This window comes from Ornithodoros turicata, chromosome 3, assembly GCF_037126465.1.
Source record: "Ornithodoros turicata isolate Travis chromosome 3, ASM3712646v1, whole genome shotgun sequence".
In the NCBI taxonomy this organism is placed as follows: Eukaryota; Metazoa; Arthropoda; class Arachnida; order Ixodida; family Argasidae; genus Ornithodoros; species Ornithodoros turicata.
In genome coordinates this window covers 20,975,592-20,997,514 of record NC_088203.1, presented here as the reverse complement: position 1 = coordinate 20,997,514, position 21,923 = coordinate 20,975,592, and the positions used below count along the sequence as shown (strand labels likewise).

Genomic DNA, 21,923 nt, shown 5'->3' with positions numbered 1-21,923 from the left:
GCCCCCACGAAGCTAGAACAATTTATCGCCGAACCGGCGTGCAGCACAAGACGTGCCGATAACAAGGCGGTTGACATTCCACCACACGTTAATAAGCGGCAAACAAAAATGATTCCGCCTCTTTTTCCCGCCGTCTTTTTTTTTTCGACCTTCTATCTTTCATGGGGGCAGGAGCATGTGCTGCTCTCTGCGCATATTTGCGACTGATTTGGTGCGCCGTTGAATACCCGAAACTTTGACGCCTCGATTTCGGGAGTTTTTGTGGGCAGTTCCATTTGCAATATCGAGCGCATTTCTTGGTGGATCTGACTAAGTTCGCTACGGGCTCTCTAATTCTATAAAAAAAAACACGTTAGGTTGACTTGGGAAATTCTGGAGTTCAATTAAAGAAATTCAATTTATTTTAATTAAAATCAAATGAAAATATTTTTGCAAGATGGCAAATTCAGTTGCCACACAAATGGCGTTTACCCCGTATTTTTCCGTCGCCCCGTTTTTTTATAAAGTTCGTTCGTTTGACACGTTTTTTGAAACACCCTGTATATATATATATATATATCTTAAAAAGTTGGAGTTGGATCGGACGGCTACGTAATTATAGTTGAAATAAATGGGAGACAGAAGACGAAGGTAGGGGAGGTAACAAAAAGGGGTTTATTAAAACTTAAAAATTATAAAAGTTAGGGAGGATGTCTACGTTACGGCGGAAGCTCCGCCTTCTTCGGGACGAAAGAGCTAAATGTATATATATATATATATATATATATATATATAGCCACGTATCGTCTTTGGGGCGACCACACGCAACAACAGCAACAGGCAACGAGGCGCCGAACGACGGGCTGGGGTAAGCGATCCTTCTAGAAGCATCTGCTCCTTTGCTCGCATCAATCTCAAGGACGGACCGACGACCTTGGAGAGGCTTCTGTATTTCTTTCTCTCCACCGACGCGTGTTTTCTACAATGTTCACCGCTGCGTATAAAAGCTTGTGAGCTCCCAGTCGGACCATTCCTACCTTAGCTCTGTCCAAGAGCTACCGCTCTTGTGTTAGCCAGCTAAGCAGCTGAATAAAGTGTTCGCCGATTATTCGCCGTCTCGCTCGTCTGTTCTTCATCCGTGACATATCTGGTGGAGGTGCAGGTTGGGCGGGTCGCGAATGCGCCCAGCTGTTGCCGTGCCGCGCTGCCGATGGTGGCTGTCGTATTCATCTTCTTGCGGGTTGGGGGTCCCAACGGCCTGAATTCTGAAGGTAGACCACGCTGTCTTCGACTCAGTCGTTTCTGTTCTTCTATGCCGTTGAGCAGGGATTGCCCCGCACCTCCACCAGATATGTCACGGATGAAAAATAGACGAGCGAGACGGCGAACACTTTATTCAGCTGCTTAGCTGGCTAACTCAAGAGCGGTAGCTCTTGGACAGAACTAAGGTAAAGGAATGCTCCGATTGGGAGCCCACAAGCTTTTATACACAGCGGTGAACATTGTAGAAAACACGCGTCGGCGGAGAGAAGGAAATACAGAAGCCTCTCTAAGGTCGTCGGTCCGTCCTTGAGATTGATGCGAGCGAAGGAGCAGATGCTTCCAGAAGTATCGCTTGCCATGTAGCGCGACGTGTCGCGGGCCCCAGCCCGTCGTTCGACGCCTCGTTGCCTGTTGTTGTTGTTGCGTGTGGTCGCCCCAAAGACGATACGTGGCATTGATCCCCGGAATCAGAAGAAAATTGGCTACTTGTTTACCTCGAGTACTTCGAGAGCCCGGAACGCCCACCGAAACTGCTCTAGCGCCCTCGATACAAGTTCCGGCATCGGGACGATGCCACGTCTACGGAGGCGGCAATGCCACGTATCGTCACACACTTTTGTGGTGTAAGATCCACAACATACAGAAGAAGGTTTTGTGAAACACCGCTCTAAATGGTGTATTTTGGAAACAGATAACAGCTTTGCAAAGGCTATATCGTAAATACATTCCATATACTGTCTCAGATGGACGTTTTGCAAACACTGTTAGCACACCTAACTACACTGTTAAAGAGGGAGACCTTTTTCAACATTGTAGTTACATCTTTCAGTTGAGCCTGTGGAATAAAAAAATGTTTCTTTGTAAAGCACCCCTGTGGCAAGATGAAAAGTTTACTGTGTACGATTCAAGACCACGTTTCACAGCAAACGAAAGGACAAAAAATATTATGAATTTCTAGCTTACTCTCGAGGCGATGCAGGCGACCTGGTTCAAGGCACTGATCCATCTGTAAACGGAAGATCAGAGTCGATTAGATTTCTCTATTGCACTCGCCGTGTCCACTGCACAAGAATGCGTTTTGCGGTACAGGGCAGGTTGTTCAGCTTGCTCTATAGGAAGGATATTCAGACTACTTTGAGTTTCATTTCCGCGAACCCTCTCTTCTAACCTCGATAGTTGGTGAGGCCCGCTCCACAGTGGGCGTAATTTTTTACCCCTATTGCCGAGCTGGTAAAAATTAACCCATGACTGGCTCTAAGTCTATTTACTATTAATAGCGATAGGAAACAAGATACGATTGTTAGCCTCACCCTTGGTAATAAATCTATTCGTGATGCGAAAATATGCACGCGTGGTATATCATAATGAAAAACATTGCGCTACTGAATATGGCAAACCAAAATTCACGTAATACATTGCAAAACCAACGTACAACACTAATAAGTTCAAGTGAGACAGTGACGTATATTTGATTGAGATAGTGACTGAAGATGTCTGTCTTTTGAGAGGTCTCGTCTCCAGTCGTACAGATGCTTTCACATTTCTATTATTTCAAATTTTATTTTCGCGACCCACAGGAAATCTAGTTCATATTAACCCATACCTTTATGTTCAGCGATATACATACGCACATCTACATATGGTTAGCAAACCTTCTACGCACTGGGGTTTGTTCTTGGGGACTACTAAGGAAGCCAGTAATCCCATTCCTCCATTCGAAGAACAAAACAATATACATACGAGTACAACAGGAACATGTTCGAAATTTCAATTTTCTAGGACATACGTACTGAGGCAAGGAACTGAAACTCCCAGACGCCGAACACGCTGATTTAACGCAGAGCCTTCTAGATAACAGAAGGCACCTGCGATCTTTCAATTGACGTCACGCGTCTGTCCCTGCTGTGGCAACACCACCTAGATAACACAAGGCCTCTTTCTGCTTCCCTCTCCCTGCGTGTGACGTCAAGCTACTTGTCCGAGCTCGAGTCTGATGCATGCTGATGCAAGCGTTGTCCAACTTGCCGGTCGTCTCTATATGCTTTTAGCGTCTGTTGCGTGCAAGTTTGGCCTGTGCGTCGCGTATTGCATTTTCAGGTTTCCCGCGTGATCGTTTGTTTGCATTAACACAGGTACGTATGTCATTGAAAAGCTTTATAGACAGCTTGATAGATGTGTTCGTTAACTGGAATGATGTTGGTGATTCAGTTCCGCATGGGTCGGTGCTGCGTTCGTCGCTGTCGGGGCAACTACGACGGCGGGGGCCTCAGGGTGCATGTATTTTCTTTTCCGAAGGATGAGGCTCTCAGGGAATCATGGCTGAAGACGACTCCACGCGCGGATTTTAAACGGAGCATTCACTCCAAGGTATGTAACTAAACTTGAAGCCGCATCGGCGGGAATGCGCTGTGGGATCTTGCTTGCAGGTTGATTGTAATATGGTCGTCTTCATTCTCCCGCAGGTCTTCGAACTTCATTTCCAGCAATCGGGCTTGGTCACCAAACTCACGCATAGCGATGGGGCCACTGGGAAGACGATTGAAGTCGAAAGAGATCGGATTCGGCTGGTGCCAGGTGCTGTGCCTTCCGTATTTCCAAACTGCACGGCCTGCATGTCATCTACGCGTGCTCGTCGATAATAACTGAACTCCAAACGTGCTAGGATGGAGAACATGACCCTTCAGAAAGCCCTAGAAAATTTGCTAGTAACCAGAAGGGAAGAACTGATGAAAAATTCACTGTCCTCCTATGACGACCTCAAACGGAAGTTGGGAGGCATCTGCAAGGCTAAATTTTGGACAGTGATTGTGACCGACAAGTGTGTGATGTTTATCTGCATCGAATGCAACCCATCACCGCACCTAAGGTTTCGTGTAACCGTACAGTCTGATCTTTCACTTTCTGTTGCGGCGGGAACGGTAACACTCACATCCCTTCTTTGAGGTGAAAGTGCACCGGAAAAGATAGATGAGACCTGTACACTTTCTGTGTTGATGGGAAAACTTGAAAAGCGCATGTCTACAATTCATGAAGCTACCAGCACACCTAAGACAGTGACAGTGCTAAAGTCTGTTAGCAGCCTGCTCAGCGAGCTTGTGGAATACACAGCGACAGATGATGTATGCGAATTGCTGAAGCTATTAATGGGATAAATAGACCTATTCGTAGCAAGGAACCGCCGTAATAGCACAAAACTGTTGGTCTTTGCAAGCGTATTGCATTCCATCACACCCGATGGATACAACTTTGCAAGAGCCAAGTCAATATTGATAGTGCCACACAAAGCAACTCTGCGCCGTGTTTGCCCAAAGTACGGAGGTGATCCTTTTATGCAGCAAAACGAGGCCAATTTCATGTCCTATTTGCAAGAGACAGTTGAGCATATGGAACCGCACGAGCAGACGATAACACTGATGACTCATGAGAATCACATCAAGCCGTACTTTGATTAGAAGGGTGGCAGTCTTATAGGATCGTCAGTGCACTCCACAGAGCCAGCCACTATACTGTGCCTACTACATGTGTCAGTCACTCCCTCATCTAACACAGATGTAGTACATGTTCTCTCTGTAAGCAAAATGGATGCAGAAACACTGAACAGGTACTCCAGTCGGATCATTCTGAAGCATTGGGACTGAAAGTTATAGCTGTCATTGCAGACAACAACTCGCTGAATCGTAAAATGATGTCTGAGTATGCAAACAGACCTCAAAGAAGTATTGTATATCCCCACCCAGCTGACGTCAACAGGCCTCTCTTCTATGTTGTGGACCCAGTGCATATTCTGAAGTGCATACAAAATAACTGGACCAACGAGAAGAACGCAGGGACTTCCCTATACTTCCCCGAAATTGAGTTGTCTGGAGAAATGCCAGAAGGGCCTCCTAGAATTTTACCTGCTTCTTTTCAGGCACTACGGTAGATTTATTCTTGCCAGAAGATGTCGCTTCTCAAGCTTGCCTACACGTTATATGCAAAAGCAGTGAATCCAACGTCCATGGAACGGCAAAGTGTGAGACTTGTGTTGGAGGTCATGAACTCCTTCGTTTCAAATGTGCTTAGGGCGCATGGTGAAGATTTCAGCATACCATTTTTAAAGACAACAGCCCTCTTCATTGACCTTGTCATTATGTGGTAGAAAGTCGTTAATGTCCGAACTCCTTGGTGCCGCGGTGGGCCGTCGCTTAAAGTGACCGAAAAGTGAAAAATACCCACATATTTTTGCCCACTGTCGTGCGCAATATCATTGTTTTACAAGACACAGAAAGCATTACTTCTCAATTCGGCATATTTTTTACGTATAAATATTTTTAAGATTGCCGGAACATGGACGGTGCTGCCAGCGAACGGCGAAAAAGGGCAACTTGGGTTTCAGGTCCAGGGCTCCCAGGGATTGGTCAACCCTTACCACGTGAGAGTTAATTTTGTAGAGAACAAAGTTGACGCACATTATCTTACAGCTAAACGCCATTTTAAAAATCACGCTCACTTCCATGGCTTTCACGTTAATAAAGCATTCAGCTACTTCGCCGCTACGAGCTACGATCCGCCGCGCCATCTGCAAGGCCATCTCTGTTATCGCGTTTATTGTTTACGTCGTGGGTGGTCATGTTGGTCGCGCGAAGCAGAAACCAGAAAGTACAAGTGAATGGCATTCGTTCGTGGCTGTTGTGTCAATTATTCGAGAGACCTACATATGCCTGGTGTAGTTCTGGTGTTGGGGGATGCAAAAATCATGTTCGTTCACCATCGGCGGCCGGCGTTTCCTACCACAAGATTCAACAGGAGAGTGCGCGAAAACGAATGTGGTTCGAAACACTCGGTTATTAGATGTGGAATTCGTGTCGTGTGTGCTGAGCTCATTTTGCTGCCGATGTCTACGAATATCCCGTAGAAGGCAAATTGCGAAGACGTAACGAAGCACACTGATGCTCAGTACCTAGTGATTTTGGTTCACTGAGGTGACGAGTTCAACGCAACGTCTTAGGTATGTACAGGTGTCACACATATGTATAAATTATAATATAGCGATGACTTATTCCATTTAACTTATGTTATCCTACTTGTCCCGTGCTGAACATTGTCAACATCAACAAATTTAATTTTAAGGGTCTTCCAGTGTTGAAGTGGTGCAAGACTGCTTCGTGTGTGTGTGATCCAGGCACTCAAGTTGACATGACAGAAATAGCTGAAATCAGGTATGCAAAGTCCACAGATGGAAGCATTATATTTGTTACGTGTTGCAGACTTTGTGACATTTTTTGGAGTCTTTGGACAGGTGATGAACATTAGTATGACGTTAACAATAGGAGAAGAAACCGATGAGTACTAGTAGCTTGTTTGAAGGGTACAAGAATACTTCCTGTTGAGGTGTAGTTATGACTTTATGACTAAGGAACGCTAATTAATTTTCTAGAGATGCATCCTCTACACTTGAATGCCCAATGAAACAGCGAACGTTCACTGTCTTTGAAGCCCCACTACTGGAATTGTTCAATGTGTGTCAGAGCTGTAGTGAGCCATGCAAGGTTACCACATCATATTGGTCCTAACTTTGCAGGCTTCCCCTATCTCGGACGCAAGTGTCATTTCTCTTTATTACTCTTCGATCCTACCTTCTCAGAGATTAGTGTAGTTCACCATACACTGCATGGGCTCTGCCTTTTTCTACTCATGCTTTCGGTTTCTTGTTCTGCTGAATAAATCTTCACTTGAGTTTGCAGCCATCACGCTGTCTACTGTGTTTGCCCCTCATCTATATTGATGTGCTGTAACGGTATAGCACATCAACATGCCAACAACCTACCAACAACTACCAAACAACCTTGCCTAGTCCTACTTTTGGATGGAAACTACACGATGTGGTAACATCCACATATATAAAGTTTTAGTCGACGGAGATTTGCTGCTTTTGTACAACCTTCATTGTACATTTCTTTTGTCTCACTTAGCATGTCTGAAGAAATGTTCTTATCTTCATCAAGATGACAGGTCATTGTTTGATCTGCAGCATTATTGTTTCTGTAATCTTTTCACCAACAGAGAATACAAAACTGAACAAATGGTAAAATATAACTAGCTTCTTAAATTCAAAAGCAAAAGACAAAACTGTTTATACGTCTCTTGTTTATTTTGTTGCAGGTTTTACAACTCTATCAAGTACGTCAAAACATCAGAGGCCAGGAAGTCCTACTCTGTTTCCTAAATCCCTGGACAATAAAAAAGAAAGATAAAGTTTGAGTTGTGACAAAACGTTGCTTCTGCTCTTATAATATATTTCAATCAAATGTTACGATGCATTTGTCGTGTACACTGAGGTTAGTTTCAATTTGCAGGGCTGTCAAAAGTACTTTACAAAAGTACATCTCAATTACAGTAACAGAGAACTTATGCAATAAATTATTTAGCCATTTTGGAGTACTATGCACACCAATGGTGCGTGGTTAACTTTGAACCTAGATCAAGGGTTAATAATAATTGAAGTCAGCCCTCAAGTCCTTCTTTACAAATGTTAGATGGGTAGAAATCCAGCGAACCGGTAGAGATGTACGAAGGGAGTTGCCTCAGGACAGAAGCCGCCGACGTGACCAGAATTCAGGGACACCTCCTCTGATGCAGGTTCTGCCTGATAGCAGAAGAACGTGTAAGAAAGCCAACTTAAAGAAAAGTATGCGGCGAGGAGGAAGGAAGAAGGAATGAGACGTGGGCAGACGAGAGAGGGAATTTGTACATCAGATATCGCGCGCGGAGCCCGGCTATCAGCAGCAATTGCCCAGCGCAGAATGAAAACGTGATGAATCAGCTTTGATAAGCTTTGCCAAACTTTTCTTCGCTGTGCTGCTGCTCAGAGTTCTGGGATGCTGCTCATAGCTTGTGGAACGGGGTGATTGCCACTTGTAAGGCTAGCCCTGGTTCATTTTTTGTTCTCTCTGTGGGGAATGGGGATGCCGTCGACGATGACCAATGTGTGTCCTGGGGCGACTTCTGAAGGAAATGTGCCGACGTATGTGTGACAGCGTCTGAGGAAAAGCCCAGAAATTATCCTACATTATGCTGAAAAGAAAGTATGCTCTATAAGCTAAGAAAGCGAATTCAGTAACCGCACCTCACTTTGTTACTTGCACCTTGTCACTCAATGATCACTGTATCGTACGCTTCAGTTTGTTCTTGTCCTTATCATGAGGACACTTCAATGCTTCCAATTTTTGCTTCCAATTCCAAATGAATGCTTCCAATTCCAAATTTTGCGTCTTAGTCTCTTCCCGGCACTATCAAGAATGCTTGTCGGTTATCAACTCCCTCCCTTAGAGAAATAAAAATAAGAAAATAAACAAGCGGAAGACTGCTTATTTTCAGGACATCTAGAGGTGAAAGCAGAGTCACGTTCGGCACAAGAAAGTGCCGAAACCAACACTTCCTAAATGATGTCGGGCATGCACGCTTACGTCACCTATATGGAGGCCTGCGACCTGCTTCGAGCTTTCTTCTCGTTCGTTCTTTCATTTACTTCATGGCAGCATCCACAATAGTAACAGCAGGCCTTCCAATGCGACGCAAAGGACAGGCCTTCTCCATATCCTGATGTGAAGATGATTTGCATGGGACACCAAGCATGAACTTTCTTCGTAGTGAGCGCTGTTATGAATTGGTGGAAAAACTAGCGTGATGGTTAGGAATACACACATCAACATAGTGGAACTCTGTGGGTTATCTAGAATCCCAAGCACGGGGTTTGTTTCAAAAAATTAGGGGAGGTCCAGTTTATCCTATCATTCCGACATTTGTTTAAATCTGAAATAGCAAGGAACCCCCAACCTGTGTAGGGGGTGCAAACGTAAAAATGTTAGGGGGGGGGGGGCGTCACCAAACGTTGGGGGTGTTAGGGGGTCTCGATAAATTACTGGTGGAACTCCTTATGGCATTTATTGCCTTGGCAGCGCTGCTGTCGAAACGTCCACACTTATCCTCTAAATCAATTAGTGCAAACTAAATTCGTGCAAAAATCAATTCTCTGTGGTCGAAAATACCATGTTGCAAATTTTCTTGCCTCGAAAGTTTATAGTTATTAAATACGAGAATTAAACTGATCAAAGCACCACCTACTATGACTATAACCGTCAAAAATTAGGAATGGTTATTTTCTCTTGTCGGCGGCTGTGCCGTGATTTTATGTTTCTGCACAAACTTCTCCATTCGCGGATTGATTGTCCTGAGCTTCTGTCGTCTATTTCATTTCATGTACCGCGTAGGTCCCTCAGATAGGTCCTCGGTCCCCCACCTTTTATGTCAATACGCATTGCAAACTTAGTCCTTTAATAAGAATTCAGGTTGATTTCAACAACTTTAGTCGTCAACATGTATCGATATCTTTGCTCATACTCGAATGTTTTTGACCACCCTTACGGAGGTTACTCAGGACCGACTTATTTCATGATTACCATTGTTTACTCTTTGTGCTAATCATTTTTGTATGCCTCAAACTACTGTGTATGTTGCGTATATTGAATATTATTGTTCGACTTCTTTTCTTTCTTCTTTTCTTTCTTTGGCATCTTTTTTCTGTTTTCATTGTCTTTAATGGTTAAGTGTGCACTGTTGCCCATGCTTTTACCGGCTGTTCACGGGCACCTCAGAAATAAATAAATTGAAAAGTGAAAGCTACATGGGCATGCCCTCATCTGTGTTGGAAACAGCAACATCCCCTTGTCTCTACGACGGAAGCTGTGTGATAGCAGGTGATGTTCAGAAGCACCTGAACCGTGGGATCAATTTTCTTCCTATGGTCAGACGAAAGGGGCATATTCCAAGAGTTCCAAGTTTTTTCGTGTGGTGAAGTTTTCCTATCCGTTATGTAGGACCAGAACAGACATTATACAGGGTGTTTCAAAAAACGTGTCATTCGGACTTTATAAAAAAACGGGGCGACGGAAAAATACGGGGTAAACGGCATTTGTGTGGCAATTAAATTTGCCACCTTGCAAAAATATTTTCATTTGATTTTAATTAAAAGAAATTGATTTTTTTAATGGAACTGTAAAATTTCCCAAGTCAACCTAACGTTTTTTTCACAGGATTAGAGAGCCCGTAGCGAACTTAGTCAGATCCACCAAGAAGTCCGCTCGATATTGCAAATGGAACTGCCCAAAAAAAGTCCCGAAATTGAGGCTTCAGAGTTTCGGGTATGCAACACCGCACCAAATCAGTTGCAAAGATGCGCGAAGGGCAGGACACGCTCCTGCCCCCATGAAGCTAGAACAGTTTATCGTCGTACCGGCGTGCAGCACAAGTCGCGCCGATAACAAGGCGGGTGACATTCCACCATACGTTGATAAGCGGGAAACAAAAATGATTCCGCCTCTTTTTTCCCGCCCTCTTTTTTTCGACCTTCTATCTTTCATGGGGCCAGGAGCATGTGCTGTTCTCTGCGCATCTTTGCGACTGACTTGGTGCGCCGTTGAATACCCGAAACTCTGAAGCCTCAATTTTGGGACTTTTTTTGGGCAGCTCGATTTGCAATATCGAGCGGATTTCTTGGTGGATCAGACTAAGTTCGCTACGGGCTCTCTAATTCTGTAAAAAAAACGGTAGGTTGACTTGGGAAATTTTGGAATTCAATTAAAGAAATTCAATTTCTTTTAATTAAAATTAAATGAAAATAATTTTACAAGGTGGTAAATTCAGTTGCTACACAAACACTCTTTACTCCGTATTTTTCTGTCGCCCCGTTTTTTTATAAAGTCCGAATGACACGTTTTTTGAAACACCCTGTATACAGCTAAGTCACATCTATGCTACTACCGCGTAGTAGCCCGAGACGTTCATGTGGTGCTTGCTTTGTAACAGCAGGCCTTCCAATGCGACGCAAAGGACAGGCCTTCTCCATATCCTGTAGGTGTTGCTCAAATAGGCGCTCGAATCAAAGACAGAAGGAAGAGAGATGCCCAAGCAGCACAATGTCTCGAGTGCAATAGTTGTGGACGGTATCTGTATTATCAATGTAATTAGTGCGGCCGTTAATTATGTTTCGTAATGAATCTTGATAATTCCTGAAAACAAGCTGAGCGCGCAATTCCAAATTGGGAGAACACAACCCTGAGAAGTCTAGTCAGCAGGAATCGAAACAGTAGCACTTCTCTGTGCCCTTAAAAAATAAACGAAAATGCGCTATCGTCGAGAGTTGCCGCGAGTTCGGCAGCCGCTCTTTCCTATCACCTTCACTGTCACCGTTTGACGATACTGACATCACGCTGTTCCTCAAAACATGGGGGTCCCCGCTTCCTAGCATCCTCGTTGTTTTTCTCTCGTAAAAATCTGATACAACACAGACATTTATTAAGCAGCGAAATCGGTGATTGCCTTTTTGTTATCTGCCAGGTTTTTACAGTAATGCATTTGTAGTTTTGTGACGTTTATCACATCGCGAACTGTGTTGTGCAGATCAAACGAGATAACGCGGAAAGAAAATCCAGTACGGCACGTTTTATGATAATGTAGACTGAGAAACAACATCGCTATTTCCCTCGCTCCAAGGCCAAAGCGGGCTGTTCCATGATTTCAGGAACAACGTGTTGTCAGTTGAGAAGTGGTGACACCGAGTCAGGGAGAGGAGAAATTGCCGCAAAACCCGAACAGTGTTCAATTATTTTGTATGTTCGCACATTTTTTTATTAAAGCGCAAAAAGGTTCTGTGATTTCGGTTCTTGTGGCGTAGGCCCCTCAGGGGGGTATACTCTACATCTTTGCAATTACGCAGTCAACGTATTTTCACTAATTATAATGATTTATCGCGAATGTTAGTTAACGGCTGCGCTATTTGTTTATACGCCACCACCTTTGAATTGGTCGCGTACGGAATAGATATATTGAACGACTTTTGCGAGAAAGTCTGTTTGAAAGTCATTTTGAAAGTCATTCGCGGATTTCATCAAATTCATTCAGTCTTACTTCACCTACCCTGTATGCAGGGTATCCCAGCTAAATGTGATCATATATTTTAAAAGATATATCTATCACTTCTTCCGAGATGAAATCAATTTGAGATATAGCGTATGCTGAAGGGCATTCCCTAGGAGGGCATTAGCAGACTCCTAAGGCAATGTCTTAATTCTTTCAATAATTAACTTTTTAATTAGAAAAGCTACGAAGTTGTTCCAATGACAAAATCTTACCTCTTCGGTCACCAGATACCAAAGCCGTTTTCAGAACAAAAGTCTGTTCGATATATCGCATGAAAAAAAATTGTGAAGAAACACTTTTTTTTTCTTTATTTTGTTCATTGTGCATCTTCAAAAAAGCGTCTTTCGATGACCCCCGATGCGAGAGAGTGAAAGAGCACAGTGCCGACTCATACGTGGAAGATTGGTTAACTTGCGGAAAGAAAAAAAAAATGTATCGGGGTGACTCTATCGGAGCTGCGCTTATCTTGAGCTGCATTTTCCGTCTTCTTTTTTAAATCTTTTTCACGGACGCAAGAGGCGACAGTGTGCTCTTTCATTCTCTCGTGTTGGGGGCGAAGGAAAGACGCCACTCTAGAGATGCGTAATAAATCAAATAAAGAAATGGTGTTCCTTCACGATTTTTTCTTGTGCGAACGATCTATCGAACGAATTTTTGTTCTGGAAACGGCTTTGGTATTTGGTGACCGAAGAAGTCAGATGTTCTCATTGGAACAACTTCGTAGCATTCATAATGAAAAAGTTAATTATTGAAAGTTAGTTAAGACATTGCCTTAGAAGTCTCCTAATGCCTTCCTAGAGAGCGCCCTTCAGCATATGATATATTGCAATTGATTTCATCTCGGAAAAAGTTATAGATATACTTTCAAAAAATATGGTAACATTTAGCTGGGACCCCATGTATTTGACAATAAACACGCATGGTATTTTTAACATATTCATTATTTTGCAATAAGAACGAGTTAACCCGTAAGGAGGTTACGGCCTTGCACAATGCTGCATGAGAACGAAAATTTTGGCGAGGTACAGAATAAAGGAAGTTTAAGCCACATGTCCGGAATTTATGTTAAATGATTGAAATACATCTACACTGCGAAAAGCATGCGTAGGAATTTCTTCACCTTAATTCCAATTACCATTAGAACGAGTCAAAGCTGACCCGCATAATTGGCTCCGTCGTCATATTGACCTCGAATGAAAATTTGGTGAGTTGTGTCTTTACAGGGAACAACGGACCTTTAAGCCACATGTTCGATCTACATTACATAAAAAAATCTACATTACGAAAAAACATGCTTGTAACTTTGTGCATCCTATTTAGTTTCACCATTATAGAGCGCGTCCAAGTTGGCTTTCACCAGGACTCCGTCGTCATATCGATCTCGATGAATGAAAATTTGATGAGTTCCGCCTTGACAGGGAACAAAGGACGTTTAAGCCACATGTTTGGAATTGATGGTAAATGATGGACAAGCGTCTACACTACAACAAATACGCGTGGCACTCTGTGCATTTCAATTAGTTTCGCCATTATAACGCGCTAAAGTGTACCTGCTTGACGATTCCGTGTCAGGTCGACCTCTATCAATGAAAATTTGGTGAGTTCCGCCTTGACTGGGAACAAAGGACGTTTAAGCCATATCTTTCAAACTTATGGTAAATGATGGACAAGCATCTACACCACAACAAACACGCGTGACACTTTGTGCATTTCAATTAGTTTCGCCATTACAGAGCGTTAAAGTGTACCCGCCTGACGATTCCGTGTCAGGTCGACCTCTATCAATAGAAATTTGATGGGTTCCGCCTTGACAGGGAACAAAGGACGTTTAAGCCACATGCTTGAAATTTATGGTAAATGATGGGCAAGCATGTACACTACAACAAACACGCGTGGCACTTGGTGCATTTCAATTAGTTTCCCCATTATAGCGCGTTAAAGTGTATCCGCGTGACGATTCCGTGTGAAGTCGACCTCTATCAATGAAAATTTGATGAGTTCCGCCTTGACAGGGAACAAAGGACGTTTAAGCCACATGTTTCAAATTTATGGTAAGTGATGGACAAGCATCTACACTACAACAAACACTCGTGGCACTTTGTGCATTTCAATTAGTTTCCCCATTATAGCGCGTTAAAGTGTACCCGCGTGTCGATTCCGTGTCATGTCGACCTCTATCAATGGGAATTTGATGAGTTCCGCCTTGACAGGGAACAAAGGACGTTTAAGCCACATGTTTCAAATTTATGGTAAATGATGGACAAGCATCTACACTACAACAAACACTCGTGGCACTTTGTGCATTTCAATTAGTTTCCCCATTATAGCGCGTTAAAGTGTACCCGCGTGTCGATTCCGTGTCATGTCGACCTCTATCAATGGGAATTTGATGAGTTCCGCCTTGACAGGGACAGGACGTTTAAGCTACAGCTCTTTTCCCTGAGATGTTTGCATTCGTTACAGGTCCGAAATTTATGGTAAATGTGCCATGTATCAGCGCTACAACAAACACGCGTGGTAATTCGTTCATCTTAAATACCCTTACCATTAGAGCGCGTCAAAGCTGACCCACATAATTGATTCCGTTGTCACATCGACCTGGAGTTCACAGTCAAGAAAGGGCGTTTATGCCAGAAGTCCTAAATTTATTTTAAATGATTGACAATAATCTACATTACAACAAACGCGGGTGGTATTGTGCAAAACGGGGATTCCTGTAGCGGTGAAGTAAGTGGGAGTGCAAGGAGAAGTCATCTGCTATTCACATATTAACTGCACAGGCTGTAGCACAGCATTAGGGCAACTAAATCAAACTGAACGCCATGGCAGTGTGATATAGATCCAGTACAGCATTATTAAGCCAAAACTCTGACGCTCTTGCCCCGCCGTTACTCTCATACCTAGCTCTGTTAAACTATCTCAAAAAAAAAAAAAGAATGGAAAAAAAGAAGCCGAGCAGACCGCGAATCGAACCACGGACCCCGAAAGAAATGACCAGCATCTTTACCACTGCGCCAACGATGCCACATGTGCTTCCTCCAGGAATGAAGGTACAGACACTTCGCAAGCCACACCGAGCTTGTCAATACTTCTTTTGTCGTGGGAACAAAATAGGAGCGTCCCACAACAGCGCACAAAGTTGCAAAGCGTACAAGACAAATTCAACTTTCATGTCCTACATGCGCATTTTCCGGAGAACCCATTGGTTTATCCAAGTACAACAAAAATAGCACACCAGTGCATTCTGCCATGAAGCCAACACGGCGAAAATAAGTCCTTCAGGAACAAAACTGTGACGCTTCCATTCCACTAGTACACCGTCGATGGGCCTCTCACGGCAACACCCATGTGTGGGCTTTTCTTTCTAAAGCTCAGCGTCAACAGATATTCTAACAAATCCAGGTGGAATGCATTGCTTCAATGGGGGGCAGCGAGTACGCCGGTCAAGCCAACTTTAAGAAACCGTGTCCCGAATTTCTGGGAATGTATTTCGAACAGAGAATGTTCTTCTTCTGGGCACCGTCCTCATCATTGGCATGGTATTTAAAGGGTTAGGTGTGACGTGTTTAATGGTTCATGCGAATTGTGGGTCAACAGCCCGGAGGGAAGAAAGGGCCCGTACGGGCTTCCACGACCGGAGTGAATGGCTGCTATGTTAGAGTATGGAGGGGATTATGTGAACGTAGTGATCTAGGCTACAGACCGGTTACAGAAAAATGGAAAGTTCACGAACACGTGGACGAAACGGGACAACGGACAAGAATTGGCAAGCATAGTGAAAGATAAGGAGGTTAGTGGTTACGTGGGGAAAATTCCAGAACGAGCAAAGTTCTTTTTTAATATATATAATATATGTAATACAAAGTTGTGGCATGCAATAAAGAAAGCACAAAGCAGTGGTCATGCAGAACATAACAGACGATAATGGAGGTAGAAGGGAAAAGCATATTTTATTTGTGAAGTGTTTCTGGGTGCCTTGTGAATTGTTGATACCGGACGGGTGAAGAGCGTTGAACTTGTATATGAGATAAGACTCCCTATCACGTCTGTCACGTGTGGATCTAAACCCGGTTTCTAGAATATCTAGTTTAATGTTGTCAAAATTGTGACCAGGAACGTTAAAGTGTTCGGCGACCGCTTTGGGGAGTTTGTTGGACGTGTCGGTTCTGTGTCCGGTAAGGCGGTTGTTCATTTGTTGGCCGGTTTCACCAATGTATTGCATAGAGCAGTCGCCGCATTCAATGCAGTATATGACATTGGAGCTTGTGCATGTACATGCGTGGTTAACGGGGTGGGTGTAATTGCTCGCAGTGCTTTTGATGGAGTTAGCGTGTTGAACGTGCTTGCATGTTTTGCAGCGCGGGAGGTTGCAGGGCCGTGTTCCCGTGTACGGGGCGCTCGTTTTGCTGATTTTGGCATTGACCAAGGGGCCTGCTAAGTTTTTTGCGCGTCGGTATGTCACGTGTACACTCTAAGAAAAAAAGGAGTACTTTTACTCCTTTTGGGGAGTAATTGCATTGCCACAAAAAATAGTCCGTTTCGGGTGTAAATGCACGGGAGTAAATGAATGTCACAGAGTGAAGACCGCATTTCACGCGCTGTTGTAAGAGCCCCAGATACATAATTGGTGCGCATGCATGAAAATAATTTGAAGCAAACCGTCAACGGTGATATATCGAGTGATATAAAATCTTGCGCCATACTAGGGCACAATTTGCGAAGAAAGATGCGCTAACTGTTTCTTACTCTGTGTGGCTGGAAAATTGCTACGTTGTCTGAGTTATACAGCCTTATGTCGTTCAAATTGACCAAGGGCACATATTTACGTAGACTGTTGCATTCAGGAGACCATTCGCGAAGTTTAGTGACAATTTGCAGTCCTGGGGAGTAAATGTCGGGACTAAATGTTGGGTTAGGGGACTAAAATGGGGAGTAATTGCAGACTAGGGGAGTAGAAGCTGCAATTACTCCCCGTTTTACTCCTTTTTTTTCTTAGAGTGTATGGGATGGGTGAATATATTGCTAAGTCGGTCACTGCTTTGGAGGAGGGGCTCGTGCTTCTGTAGAATGGCTTTGATGTTTGAAAGTGCGTTGGAATATCTTGTGATGAAGCTTATTTGGCAGGTGTACGCCTGCCAAATAAGCTTCATCACAAGAGTAGTGCCGTCAGAACTGTCGTCTTCATTGAAATCTATGGTCATCTCCTTTTGCTGTTGCTCAGCTCGGCTGCATCATAGGGGATGGAGGAAAGTTCCAGTGCAAATTTTGCGATCTGATGCTTTGTTCAAAGCAACATGCACGGAATCATACATACAACACATCAGATCGTTGCATGTGAAAGTCGAAAGCTGCTTCTATGTGTTCTGCCCCTTACAAAAATCGATATTGAGTTTCTTGTATGATCTTGATGAGTTTGTAATGAGTCAACAGAAAGTTATCAGAAACTCAACGTGTAATGTGATTCCACATTACGTTCCTATCAGGAACTCCATTGAGTTTTGACATTAATTTTTCTCATGAAAAATTTCCATATTTTTTCTGCAGAGTTTTTAATGTATGGAATCATCAGGACATACCACTCGTGCTGTTCAAGACAAATATGCTTGAACTGACCGTTGATATGTTTTTATACTAATAACGGTTCAGTGCGGTGACATTTACCATGTCTCAAACCAGCAGCAGATACCAGGAGGGGGACGGGCGATAACGTAGTTTTATACATGGGATTTTCCTCTGTCCCCTCTCCCACTAATACGCGCTCCGACAAAGAAGCCGCCCCACATCCCCTTCAAAAAAAAAAGTGAAAAAAAAATAACAATAATAGTAATAAATAAATAAGAGAGAGGGAGATAAAGCCAGTCTCTGTGGGCCCGACCTTGGCTGCTACTGTGCTACTAAAACTTACAAGAACAGTCTATAAAAAAGAAGCTGTGCTCACGTACGGGGTATGGCAGCAAGACGTCTTTGTCTTCTGTCCTTAACTGAGTACACGAGCAGCGCGCGCCATACGCATTTGGATCTAGCAGATAGCAACCCTTGTTTGATGCAGAATTCACTGCCTGCTGTCAAAAAAGAAAGAAGAAGGCCTCCACAGTGCTCCGGCTGGCACTGACCCCTCGAGTAATCCGACAATATACTACAGCCGACTAAGTCACAAGTCTCGTGAGGAGTAGAAAAATCGCGGGAAAGTAAGTCTTCGCTCCTCCGTCGAACATGGAAGTTCGAAAATATCCTCACCTTTGTCGGATTCGCAACACTTCTGTCACTCGCACGGCTTGTGTGTCGGTGTTCACAACGAATCTTTAGTTGTTGCTCGAGCTTGTAGTCTGTGTAGTCTTGTTCGAATCGGTACAGTACAAACACCATTATAATGACACTGTTTGTATCTTCTCATTTTTTGCATTTCACCAGCAACATGCAGAACACATTAGAAGAAACAAGACACAATAGCGACTTTGCTATTAATTAGCGGGCTTCAGTTGTCCAAGCATACACTGTTTATTTGAAAGATTTGAAGGATATTTCGGCGTATGAAAAATAGGCAAAAATGCTGAGAGGAAAAGTAGTCGGGTAAAAGATCACGAAATTCGCACAGCACGGATAGTTAGTTCTCTTCGTCTTACGCACATTTCGACATCCAACGTATTTATACTGAGTGCATAATCATTTATAAATTAATTTTTAGGCTACGAAATGTTTAATTATAATAATTATTATTGTTATTACATTAATGGCAACAGTAAGATGCTGATGTTACATGGATTATAAAAGGTGTTGTCTTGTAGCGCCCTCTCGCTATTGAAAATGCCACTGTATCCCCGGCCTGTGTTCCCGTCTGGTATGCCTACCGTCGTTGCACGTGTGTTTTTACGCTTCGTTTTTTTTTTTTGTATAATTTATTGATTTTACACGTCCTGCGCGGGTTACTTGTGTCATTTGGAAGGAAGGAACCGCTGGCTATAATCGAACTGCTCGACTACGGTAAGTGTTCATACTGCTGGAAGCAAGTTTGTGTACCTGAATTGAGCCATAACTTCCAGTTTTGTGTGTAACGTATCACTGGTGAGGAAAAAGTTACGGAACGAAGTCATGCGAGATACGTTAAACAGGGTGCACGAGGCAACACGGAGGAAGCGGTAAAAGAAACGAAAGCCACGAAGAGCCCGCTGAGCAGCTTTGGAAAAGACGAAAGGTACGTTTTGCACCACTGTGTCGTAATTGCACGAAAACATACATTGTTGAGCTTTCTCCGTGTGACGCTACGGTGTGTTCCTGTTTCGTTTTTACAGCATGCTCGCATAATTCCTGTTGTAGCATAATTTCTGCGCGAGAGATAATTTGACATGGAATGTTGTTTAATGCTCTAGGCCTCCGGATAAGCGAGACATGACTGCATTCTTATGCTTCACGTTCGATGTCTACCAGATATTGATCTCCTGATTTTTCAGACTGCATTGGTATGTTGCGGAAGCCACGAAAATTACGAAGAGTCTCAAGTCGTCCAATGGGGTGGCAACAGCAGAGGACTAAAAGGTAATGTGTCTCATTTTGGAAATAGCAGTAATGATATATAATCGGGTTTGGTTAGACTCTGCTTTACTGACACTGTTCATCAACATGGCATGCTTTGAGAAAGTAAGGCTGTACCACCATCACATGGGGATCTCAACGTCATCAAACACATTGTCTTTATCGCTGGCCAATTTCATGCTGCCATGCTGTGCTTTACAAATGGCTTCTGTTCAAGGAAGCAGCTGAAAGAAGCTGCAGCAGCTCTGTGGGTACTATGATCATATTAGTCTAGAAATTATTAGGTATACACTAACGTAATGTTGCTTGAGCTTTTATTTTGTGCTAAGGAGCATTTCCATGTTTCGACTCTGCGAGACAGTTGAAAAAAATTTAGGGTAATGGCCTTATCGTCAATAAAGCACACACTTCAAGATATGTTGTCAACAGTTTCCACACGAAATATAGCTCCACTGGTGTCTACACGTCTGACCCCTTTACAGATATTGCAATTTTACTGCTGTAGTTTTTTTTTTTTTACGTAAATCAGAGCATAGGGGAGCTAATATATGGAGACATTTTTCACTTCATATTTGACTAAAGTTGAAGCAACCATAGACAGTCTTTGTGCAGCACCACATAACTCCCTTAGTTCGATGATGTTTGACGGCCATCGACTTGATGTCTGCTCATCCTTGCCAGTGCGGAATGAGTATTTGAACAGATTTTATGTTGAAGTGTCTCAGTTATTTCAGTAACATAGATCGCTTTTATGGTTGAGAATTTCCAATCTTTACTGGCAAAAGTTGGTGTCATGACTAAATGGGAATATCCTGAAGCTGTAATGCAAATGTGTACTCTAATTTTTTTAACTTATTTATTCGCTGTAGTGGTGAATATCAGTGCAGGTGCTGTTGTCGAAAAAGCAATTTTAGGCAGATTGCAGTGCAAAGGTTACAGAACCTGTTCTCCGTTTAAGAACATAGGTAAATGGTCAAATGCCTATAAATTGCTCTGAAAGTTATGAATCTTATGTGAAAGAAGCTATGAATCCAACAGGGGTCAGTGCACTAACCGGCAGGTGTTTTGGTGGATTGGGCTATTGCACACAACACATTTGTCTGAAATCATAACTCGTTGTGAACAACAATGTGTAAAATTTCCATCTGCTGCAAGATTGCAAGGGCAGCCGGCCATTTCCAATATTGTTGTTCACACGTGCTGTGTATGCTGAGATCGTGATTTTACTGATGGTTCCGCATGCTATCTTTTCAGATCAGGTGATGAAAATCTGAAAAATGATTTGAGAAAAATAAGTAGTGCTTTACAAGCAATTGTGACATTATTCAAGAGCACTGATATTATCACAAATTTACGCACTGTATTGTTGCCTTTACCCACAGTTTCAACTTTGAAATAGAAATAGGAATATCCGGGAAACAGCTAGCTGACATTATTGATTATCGGTTTCTTTGAGTCTGAGCTCAATTTCTTTTGAGGTGACTTCCTTATATTTGGTGGCCAAAATAGGCTACCGTGGGCCACATGCGCACCATGTGTTTGTGATACCCTTGTTCTACTGTATTGGAGTCCTTGCTTGTGATATGTTGCATTAAGTTTGTGTACTACGGTACTTATCAATTTGCAACTTCTTGTCGTTTTACAGACTGTGTGTGTAGCAAGTTCGACAACACCGTTATTCAGCTGAAGAACAGTTTGTCCTCGATGGTGTCAAGAGATCTCAAATAAATGTTCTATGGTGATATATTTTTGTGGTTTCGTAGTGCAAACACTGTTGTATAATACTGCAGGAGCACGACACGCACGCACTACACGCCAGGGATGGGCATAGATACATTTTTTGAGTATTTAAATATAAATACAAAATACTTTGTTGACCGGGGTATTTAAATACTCTTCATAAATAGTTTTCAACATGAGTATTTAAATACAAAATATAAATACTGTATTTAAATACTGTAACTACTACCATAAATACTGTGAGGAAGATGTCATCTGGAATTACAGAAAGAATTATGATCATAAGGACAAATCAGCAAGAAAGAATAGCATTTATTTGTTAGATTATCATGGCGATTATAATATTAGAAATTTCTTGAAGACTGCTTCTTTTAGGCATCTTCTGTTCGGCCGTACAATCAGATTCGCAAAGGGGAACAGCATCTCCACAGGTGTCGATAAACAAATGTTTGTAT

General features: G+C 43.0%; 1 protein-coding gene and 1 long non-coding RNA gene across 3 annotated transcripts in view; one reads left to right on the top strand and one right to left on the bottom strand.

Moving 5' to 3' along the window:
- The window catches only part of LOC135388268 (uncharacterized), a 543,978-nt gene that overhangs the window by 12,537 nt on the left and 509,518 nt on the right, over window positions 1–21,923 (bottom strand). For both annotated transcript variants that reach the window (XM_064617697.1, XM_064617698.1), the window contains one exon: window positions 2,206–2,248. In XM_064617697.1, the coding sequence (XP_064473767.1) occupies window positions 2,206–2,248 (43 nt within the window). The remainder of the gene's footprint in view (window positions 1–2,205; window positions 2,249–21,923) is intronic.
- Window positions 19,071–21,472, top strand: LOC135388269 (uncharacterized). The gene is made up of 4 exons (XR_010421322.1): window positions 19,071–19,179; window positions 19,308–19,390; window positions 19,647–19,731; window positions 21,374–21,472. It is a non-coding gene; the product is annotated as an uncharacterized LOC135388269 (long non-coding RNA).